General features: G+C 43.1%; 1 protein-coding gene across 1 annotated transcript in view; it reads right to left on the reverse strand.

Annotated features, from left to right (window-relative positions):
- Nucleotides 1-7,288, reverse strand: part of GUCY1B3 (guanylate cyclase 1 soluble subunit beta) — a 47,843-nt gene extending 40,555 nt beyond the window's left edge. The window contains exon 1 of the mRNA XM_018559709.1: nt 7,057-7,288. Within this exon, the coding sequence (XP_018415211.1) occupies nt 7,057-7,059 (3 nt within the window). The 5' untranslated portion in view covers nt 7,060-7,288. The remainder of the gene's footprint in view (nt 1-7,056) is intronic.
- Nucleotides 7,289-10,692: the final 3,404 nt, after the last annotated feature.

Genomic DNA, 10,692 nt, shown 5'->3' on the forward strand with positions numbered 1-10,692 from the left:
GCAGGGGGGGGGGGGGATTGGCGGGTAGGGGGCGCACTGAGAAACCTGGCCTTGGAGCAGCAGAGAGAGTAAATCCGGCCCTGCATATCAGACACCATCGATACATGCAATAACACTTTTGGTGGACTGACAAATACACAATGTTATATTTGAGAGAGTAAATGGCTAGGGAGAATCACTTGTGTCTTGCTTCCAGAGCTACAACTTTAGAGTTGACCGTGAGGCAAAACGCTGACAGCAGTGCCCATCACTACTCAACACAATCAATCTGCATGGCTTTAAAAAAAAAAACCTCAATAACCGACAAATAACATTTCCAGTATGAAGGAGCAGAATGGGTTTTCCCACAGTGCCTTGTAACGTTTAAGGGCCACTCAGGGTCCCTTCACCAGCCGTAGTATGACGTCCACAGCCACTTCAGCACCCATCCACAAAGGGCATACTGGTAAGGAGTGTGGTGGGATCTCTACAGAATCCCCACAGTGCCTGGCTGGCTAAGACTGGCAATCTCACTACACTAATCACTTACTTAGACTTAGTTACTCACGCGCAATTGGGCTCATTGGGCAGTAAGTGCTCTCCATCTTATTCTGTCAGCAGTGGCCAATTCAGCCTCATCCCACAGGATCTTGATGGCTTTCAGGTCTCTTTTGAAGGTCGACCGCCAGGTAATCACCACACCACTATTAACAACAGAATCCTCTAGGATTTAGAAAGAACCCAGTAGCTCACAGCCTTTCTCCAGAGTGTAATTGAATTTTGGCTGTACATGGCAAATAGTAGCATTATATGGGTGTATACACTCTAAAATAAAGGCATATAGGAGTGATTTCCTTGTGCTCAATGGCTGCTCCTGTGCTCAGATGTAATATTTTGTATATAGTGGCTGCATCTGCTATGTGTGTCTTTACATGTGGCCTTATATGTGTGGTTATTCTGTAGCTGGAAAAGGGGTCAATCCAATCCTATTCAAGTCCAGTTGTGGTCAGGCCTCGGGTCTAGTGGTGGTTGTTCTTACGTTGTAAACCATTATGTTCAGTTGTAGTCAGTCCCTGTGTCTAGGTTGTTCCCTGTCTAGTGGTCCATCCCAATGGTCAATTCCTGTATCCAGTGTTTGAGCAAACCTGAGTGTGGACAGTTGGAATGTCCACCGCTACACACAGAAGGTCTGATCTTCTAAAGCAAATGATCCAAAGCAGGGATAAAGAATTTCCCTATGCTTGCATCATGAGTACACACATATAGTGACTGCGATCCCTGACTACATCTAGCTTATCCTATTCAATGTTATACAGTGTGGTCCTAGTTTTCTTTGTGACAGATAATGCTGCTTTTGTGCACTACTGACTGAACTGGTCAACGTTTTGCTTAAAAATAGATTAAAAAGAAAATAAATGTGACCTAACAAATAAAATGTATATGTCTCAAGATAAACATCATGTCAAAAAATAATTTATACTAATCTGTTGTAGGCAGCATATATACAGGTACCATTGAATTCTCTATTTAATGCAGCAGTGTATGGGTTCTTATACGGACACTACTGTTCATGTCCAAGCCCAGTATAATACCCCTCCATATATAGTTCAATTAAGTTACTTTACAAATTGAGGTTTTTTACAGTCTCCTTTAACGATAGCCAGTTGTACTTGGCGCGCTTTATTCAAACACTATGCATTCAAAAGTTCTCTCGGCAGCTAGATCCAAAAACATTAGGGAAAATGGCGTATTAAATCTAGGCATATCAAGACATAGTAAACAATACTAGCTAGTAAACTCCATGCGTAAACCCTGTAAGCTGAGCGTGCCCATAGCAGGTGCATAGTAAAATCCACAAGAATTGGATTTGCTAGTTTGCAATTAACAACAATGGGCCAGCATACACACTGTTTTAAGTTGATCAGGCTCAGACAGTGACCACTGCCAAGGCTTGGTAACAACTAGACAAAATAAATAAGCAATGTTAGAGCCAAAGAATGATCACTATGAGACCATGGACCTATCAATTATAACATTTAGGGAACACCTGCTGCTACAGCCAGGAACCATGACTACACCCAACAAGTTACCCCCACTAAACTTAAGAAGTGCACACCTACAAAGCCAAAAACAGACTACTAAATTATTACCCCTACAAGCAGGGAGTAGCCAACACCATAATCACTTTATGACCGAGAGATTAACCATCACAGTATTTCCAATAAAGCTAGAATGTAGGCATCATCCACGCTCCATTGAAAGGCTAAAGGCCCCAATATAGGTTGGGTCTTTGTTCTTCTTTATGCAATGCGGGTAGATCATGGCTGGTGGAAGGGACCAGCAGGGTGTGGTACATAGCTTCCTAAAAAATATCACAGCACAATACTTGAGCACTAGCAAAACTTCCCTCAATTCCTTCCTAGTACACCACCATTTGAGCGTACACTCATGAATGCTGGCATCCAGCTGTCAAACTGAGAACAGCTCTCCCATTGTAATCTGCATGGTTCATCTGACAGTTTAACAGTCAGGTCATGCATTGTGTATAAGCAATGCTGACAAGGCTTCCGATATATAGAGCCCCAAAGAAGGTGGATGTCTTTAAAGCCCCCGAAATGTGTTGGCTGTTTTTTACTCTTGTTTATGAGCCCCTTCCATTATTTACGTACATTTTTGGACTCTCACTCTGTCTTGTTTGGCACTCTCATTGGACTGTATATATGTGTATATTTTCAACTCTGTATTCCTTTGTATATGGGACATCCCGCTTTTGTTTGAAGCAGTCTCACTAGAGCTATGTGCTTTATCACATTCCGACCAATCTTCTGACTATATGAATCCAGCACCTCACCTGTACTTGTTTCTGGAGCTCTGGGATGACTTTTAATGAATAGAACCACTCCCCCCAATGAATCTGCATGGCTCAGCTGTAAGATTGACAACTGTATCCCATTCTCTCAGGAACACTGACAGTAGCTTCTAATACACAAAGCAGAAAATCTTGTTCATTTTTAGACACATATGAATGTGTAGGTGAGTGTTATAATAGAGCAGCAATATTGTCCCACAATAAAGAAGTGCAGGGAAAGTTCTCAAACCCTCTATGCTGTAATCGTTTACTATATAACATTACATTTTCAATTTTCTACCTAAGCATTCTTTGATATGGTGTGTATGTTTTCATTATTACTTTATGATTGGGCAGTTGCTCCTCCACTATTAACCCCAGGCTATTCTCAGCCTATGAACCCCAGCCATTATTCATGGTTGCTGGCAAAGAATGTGACTCTTCCTGTTTCACAATATTCACAATCCTTTGGATCCATTCTACATAATGTAAATAAACTGTGATGCAACACGGATAGTGAAAGTCTCACATAATGCAATGACATCATCGCACATGCACGGCCATCTGATTGACGCCTGCCGGTGGCCATCCTAGCGATGGACTCTGGCAGAGAGAGGAGGGGACGTTCACCCGGCGTGATGAGGTATGCCGCCGGGTCCCCTCCTCTCTCCTGACACTGTTTGGCTCTCGGCCCATGAACGAGTGCCCGACTTTGTAGAGGGGGTGACACCAAAATGACTGTCAGTCATTTTGGTGTCACCCCTGCAAAGATGTCACCCAAGTGCGGGCCGTACCCCCCTTGTGACGCCACTGGTTCTTTGTAAACAAAAATTTTACCAGATTCTGAAAACTAAGTACAAATTCAATTGCAAAGTGATTGGCCTATTTGCCTTTATTAATTCAACCACTATGAATCCTACTTAAAGGAGAACTATGGGGTACACCGTTTTTTGCATGTTTAGTTTCCTTATGATACAGAAATACATTTTGCAATGTACTGTGGGCAGGGCTAAGCTCTGTGCTGAGAAGAGAGCCTGACAATATTGTCATGATCCTCCTCTCGCATTGAGTGACAGCATCTTTTTAGTGATGGGAAATCCAAAATGTTACAGTTGTCCTTGGAAGAGAAGGTAAGGGGAATTTGTCCACTGGGGAAAATCTTTTCTGATGAGAACTGCTCAGCAGGTGATAGTCCCTGACTTAAGAGCTTTCCTCTCACTTCCTGTTGTGTCTTCAGGACAGGAAGATCAGAGAAATCTCTCCAATGACACACAGAAAGCATAAACAAACTGACAGGGGTTCACACTATCCCCTATTGTATCCCAAAAAGAAAAAAAAAAGTGGGCTTTAGATATACAACAAGGAGAGTAACAGGAATCATTTAGAAAAAAACACCTGTGTTATTAGAGTAGAATGACAGTGGTCCAGAATAAGTAGCACTACAAAATGCTTTGAAGCATTATGCCCCATTCACACCAAGCCGTCGTTTTTGTACGCGCGAGTTCAGCTGGCCTTTCTTGCACGTTTATGCGCATTTTGCACATTTGTTTCACACATGAGGACGTACGTTTTGACTGGCAGCTTAAGAAACATTGCGGTCAATGGACAAACTTGTGTACAAACGCGCAAAAAATGTGCACAAACATGTGCAACATGCTTCTGTCACTCGTTTCCTGACATTTCCATTGTACTCTATGGGGGAAAAATGAGCTGCAAACTGCCAAAAGAAGCTCATGTACTTTTTTCTGTGTTTGGTATTTTGCTGCTCAAGTGTGAACACGGGCCATTGAAAATGGTGGGATTTCCTGTGTTGGGTGTTTTGAAGTGCTTTTTCTACTGCTCAAAAACCCCTAGATGTGAACCAGGACTTAAAGTGATATTAAAGTCAAAAGGTTTTTAAGCTATTTCAAATGCTGATGAAATCACTTGCTGCTCCTTGATGTTTAAAAATGTTACTTTCGGCTTTCCTGCAGAATCAGCTAGTCCCCTGAGCAATGGTCCTGATATCCTGTATTAGGGTGGCTCCTTTCCCTTGCAGGGACCTATGGAGCCACTCTTGTGTGTGCTAGTAAACTGTATATCTCCACAAACACATAGGCACAGCAAGGCAAGGCATTCCTCATTCCTCCCTCCACCCTTCTCCCACCTAGTAGATGGAAGCTGCCGGAGGCTGCTCTGTCCCTTGTGAGCTTGAACTGGACAGGAAGTTCAGGGAAGCCCAGCTGAGAGAGTTGGAGCTGTTTGGAAACATGATGACTGTAATGCTTGGGAAGAAACGTAAAGATGTGCAACGGGCAATGTATATTTGTTTGATCTGGATTTATTATTGAGAATGAGAGTTTAATACTACTATAATTTCATTTGGTTGAGTATAGTAACTGTTATTATACACCATCGTCTCTTTGTAACATACATCCTGTTACTGTGATGTTTTCGACTTTTCATTTCTACAATTTGACACCTGAAGCCAAATTGTTTAATATGGACGGCAATTTCACCCTCTACTTTTGTAGCAATTTCACCCTCTACTTTTATGTAAAGCGGACCTTCACCCTACCCACTTTCTGTCATCTCACCCTACCCCTTTCCTCTCAGAAATATCATTTTTTAATTTTCTATATACCTTTTTGGGGGAACCCTCCCCGCACTTCTCGCCTAGGTCAGAATGACATATGCAGCTGATAGCAGTCCTCTGGGATAATGTCATGCATCTCAGGAGGTCTTAGTGTACTCTGCTGTGCTTGTGCCACTGTGTGTCATCAGGAGGCCCCTGATGATGTGCCATGCACAGTATAGTACACCTGGCATGCTTGCCATGGGTATTCCAGGAGGCTGAGGGCAACTGCATACCTCATTTTAACCTAGGCAAGAACTCAGGAAGTGTTGGAGAGGGTTCCCCAAAAAAGACGAATATAAATAATGCAAAAAATTCTAATTCAGAGAATAAGGGTGTAAATCAGCAGAGCTTTGGATTCCTACAGAACACCGCTGGATCACAGGGTGTGAGGGGAATTTATCAAAACTGGAGCAGATAAAATCTGGAGCAACTGTGCATTGCAACCAATCAGCTTCTGTCTTCAGTTTGTTCAGTTAAGATTTGAAAATTAAGAAGAGAAGCTGATTGGTTGCCATGCACAGCTGCTCCAGATTTGAGAAATTTCCCTCTGTGTGTTTTGTGGATAAAGTAAGATGGGGCACAGAAAATAGGAGGGGGGTGAATTCCCCCTTAGGCCCCATTCACACTGAGCGACACTTACCTCGAGCGCATTTGCACGCGGCCGGGATAGCGCGACTGTTCGGGCGACGATCGAGCGACCTTCACTGTCGTGCTGCATGCAAAAAGAGAAAAATTGCGCGACATCCGCAGAAAAAAGGGTAATGCACCAGCGACGCGCGACAGGCGACATAGAGTGGTAGAATAGAACAGCTCCATTGAAAAGCATTGGACGCCGACTTCTCGTGATATTGCATGGCAAATATGCGCAATATCGCGGCAGAAATTGCGCGATTAAACACTCAGTGTGAATGGGCACTAAACATACCTGCCTGAGAAATTCCTTTACTGTTTTCAAAACTCTTCCAACTGCTGTTCTGTATCTATAAATATTATGAACTGTACTGGTCTCCTTTTACGGAGGTAGAAAATAAATTGACGCATTTGAGACCAGGCCTTCCCCAAAATGACAATCGCAGCTCGTGTGCTGACGTAAACAGTTGTGACTGCGTCCACAATTATTTACGTTGAAGATGAAGCATAGCCATATTCCCAACATATCCTTGTCTGATGTCAGACGAAACAACAGGAGCGATGGCAGTGATCTGGATTGACCTAGATGAGGGTTCATTGCTTATGACATCAAATACTGAAAATATTTGGCAGAATAATTATGAGACAAAGAAATAAAGTGCAGAAAGGAGGGCAGGAAACATAGCATCAAAGATGGAAACAATCATGTAGCCTGCAGCGCTGTAGAAAGGGGGAAATCCTTTAAGGAATCATAGAAACCACCCACTGTCATAGCTGCATTTTAATCCATTGATGTCAGGCAGCATCATGATCACAGCATTGATCATTGCAAGAATATTGATCATTGCCATAACCCAATTGCTAATATGAATCCGATGCATTATGGGGATGATAGATACTAAATCCAGGGTGCAGTGTAAAAATATAACAATTAATATGATAATATAAGGAGCTGATAATATAAGGAGCATGATCCACCTACCATTGTGCCAGCCGCGATCACTCACAGAATGGGATATAAAGAGTTACTCAGTGACAGTCTCCGCAGCGCTAAATGAAGCTTAGAGAAGCTGCTGAACAGACCCGGACGCATCACCCCGCCCCTTATTGACGGACAGCGGTCAGCATCCAATCGCAGACCGCGCTGAGCGGCCTTTCTCCCAATCCCCGGCTGACGTTGGTTAGTACAGACGATGCCTGCCATAAAGATGAGCGGAGGGAGCGAGGAATCATTTTCTCCTCTTGTTGCTGCAGCAACGGCAAAGTCACATTCAAGTGCTGGGGAATGACTGTGGGGAAGAAGAGGTTAAAGCGAGCCTGTCTGTCATACAGCAGATCACACAGGAAGGGATGAGGATTTACACACTATGTACATATAATAACCACGGAGAAGACAGCCAATCCATCATGTAGTTCATGTGTGTGTTCCTTTAAAAAAAGGAAATGTATGGAAGGGGGGGGCATATATTATGCACTTGCAGGATATGTAAGTTGAAGTTCAGTCTGCCTATTTTTTGCCTTCCCTGGTTCCTCCTTCAACATGCTAATTCCATTTATAAGTCAAAGCTTTCAATTTTCATGATATACCTTATTTCAGACCCAATGTCTGGGTCTCTGTACTCCTCTGTGCAATACAGGCAGATCATGTCTGGTGGGAGGGGCCAGCAGAGTGCTGTATATAGCTAGCTGAAAACATCAAAGCCTTAGTACTCATTTCGAGAGCCCTCAGTCCTGATACAAGCAGTGGGCTGGCTCTTGGGAGGGGTTATGCAAATATTAAAATTCCTTGATTGATGGATGTCAGTCTAAATAAGTGAAAGTTCCTACATGAGCATGCAGACCACCCTAGGTAACCCTCATATGTGATGCTGAGCCTCCATAATGAAATTGATAATAAAGTCAAAATGTTAGGCTATTTCAAATGCTGAGTAAATCACTTACAATGCATGCTGCTCCTTTATGTTTAAACGTTTCCTGCAGAATTAGCTGGTCCCCCAAGTAGTGGTCCTGATATCTTGTTTTAGGATGGCTCCTTTCCCATGCAGGGTCCTATGGAGCAACCCCTGTGTGTGCTAGAAAGCTACAGCAAGTCAAGCTACTCCCCTGGCCCCTGATCCCCACTCCTCCTTCCTCCCTGCTTCCCTGGCAGTGCGGAAAGGAAGGGGGGGTGCATTGCAAGGGTCTTTTTTTTTTTTAACAAACCAGAGTTCAGCAAATAATAATAGCAAATAAAGCATATTACCTAAGCTCCAAATTTTCTGCATTAATTGATGGCTTACAGTTCAAAATCTCTACTGCTCGCCTGGGCTATAACATTTTGTATGATCCAGGTGAGCAACACCAGTCCAGGTAATCAGGGCCGGATTTCCCACAAGGCCAACCAAGGCCCGGCCTTGGGGCAGTAGGGAGTAGAGTGGCAGCAGGGGTGTGGAACTGATATCTCCCGATGCCCAAGCGGGTAGTTGTTTTCTACATTCAGCCCTGCTTTGGGCAAGCAGAGCTAAATATACAGCAGGGATGCCGCCGCTTGTTTTGTACAAGTGATCTCGGCGACATTGTATACAGCCTGCAGGTCTCCCATTCTCCATGGTGGGGGGGTTGACAAATATAGGCAGGTCAAGCAACAGCTTGACGGCACCAGGGAGGGGGGGGAAAAATGTGACTGGCCGCAAGATGGCCGCGGCGGCTCTGATCACACCTGTCAGTGCTCCCTCTCTCTCCTGCCGACCGCTGCAGCTTCAGAGCGGCCAGGAGGAGAGAGAGGGAGCGCTGACAGGTGTGATCAGAGCGGTCTCTCTGAGCAGAGGAGCGGCAGGTATGTTCCCACCCCCGACAGAGAACCTGTCACCTCCAAATGCTATCACACAGGGGATTGTTAGCTCGCTCCTGTGTGATAGCGATAAAGTTAAGTGAAAAAATTAAAAAAAATTATAAAATAAACATTTATGAAAAAATAAGTAAAAAATAATAATTATAATGATAAAAGTAAAAGATAGTAAGATTACAAAAATAAAGAAATTAACAAATAATGTTAAATAATGTGGCAGACAATCTATTGGAGGTGGAGGTGAATGCACGCAGCCGGGAGCGTGCACGTCGGATAGACACTGTGGGACCTAAGGACTCTGCGTTGGATCAGAGACCGGCACCCAGGGACCCGAAGCTCATTTCTACTTACTATTAATAGCTACAAGAACACAGAAAAACAATGTTGATGTCTATCGGTATTGCAAAAGTAATGATAATTTAATTTGGAATATGCACAGACATTACCGCTATTAATGGTCCGGACACTGTGGCAGGAAGTTAATATGTAACAAGCAGACCCTGAGGAGAATGATGTTAATTATGTTATGTAGTTCTGAGCTATGGTAGGAAGTACTTTTTGTGCTAAGAACACTCGACCACAAGAGATAATACCCTAAGAACATTTGATTTGCACAATTCTTAAAATTGCTGGTTAATTCACAAAGAACAAATCAGTTTTGCTGCACCAAAAATCTATACACATTTTTGTTATAAATGAACTTCCTAGGTGTGGCAATGAGCAAAGCCACAGTGTTTGCAACCCTATAGGTGAGGAAGAGCCTTAGAAAGTACCAATGCTAAATTCATATTATAGGGGATGCCTGAAATTTCACTTGTATGTTAGTGGCAATATGGCCCATCTGTAGAGTTAGGCACTTCACTGAAATATGGTGGCTTGCTGAATATTAAATCTTAAGTGTAGTTTACGCATATAATACCTTCCCTTGTTTCCCCTCCCTCCAATCAACATGCAATTAACATTTTTAAATCAAATTATTTTGTTTTTCAAGAAGTACCGTCATCATTACTGGATTCTACGGTCTGTTTGCTGCTCTTTGCTCCAAGTTTGGTAGTGTGGGCAAGCATGGCCATACCACCAAATAGATTTATAGAAGTGATACTTGCATCTTTCGTTACATGACTCTGAGCTCTAAAGCCTACATTTTGAGAAGTACAATGGGTGGTGCTCAGAACAAACTGACCTGCATTTTGTGTAGACTCAGATTAATCAAGAGCCGCTTTGCCTGTAAATATTTTGAAGGTCCATGAAGCTTTAGCAGACAAGGCAGCTAGCTACAAAAGATGAATGCCAGAATAAACATCACAGGTTAAGCTCTGAATGAGTTAAAATGCAAAATTGTTTCACTTGAGTGTTCTATAAATATGAACCAGACTGGGAACATCCAGCTGCATGGGGTGCATGGTTTTTGCATCTTCTACACTGGGTCATGTTAAAACCAGTTGCAAGCTCTGTTCTAAAAAAATCATCCCATTTCCAAAGTCCAAAAGGCAGAATGCTCTAAGGTAACAATATTTACTATCTAAAGGCAGACTGCTTCAGTGTTTTACAGCCCCGGTAGAAGGTTTTTGCCAGCCAAAGTGTGAAACATTTTTTCCTATCTTGACTTTTGAACACCAGCCAATTGTCAGCTGAGCAGGCAGCTGGGATTCATAACACGACAAAGAGCTTTATCAAGTGAGCAGCAGAATGACTTTCTCAAATACCAGGGCATTGCTGCTTCTACTCCTCCTTCTATGTCCTCCCTGTATACAGAGGAAACAGACTCTAGAATGATTGATGCTCCAGGCC

This window comes from Nanorana parkeri, unplaced genomic scaffold (assembly GCF_000935625.1).
Source record: "Nanorana parkeri isolate BGI_ZX_2015 unplaced genomic scaffold, ASM93562v1 scaffold413, whole genome shotgun sequence".
NCBI classification, from domain to species: Eukaryota; Metazoa; Chordata; class Amphibia; order Anura; family Dicroglossidae; genus Nanorana; species Nanorana parkeri.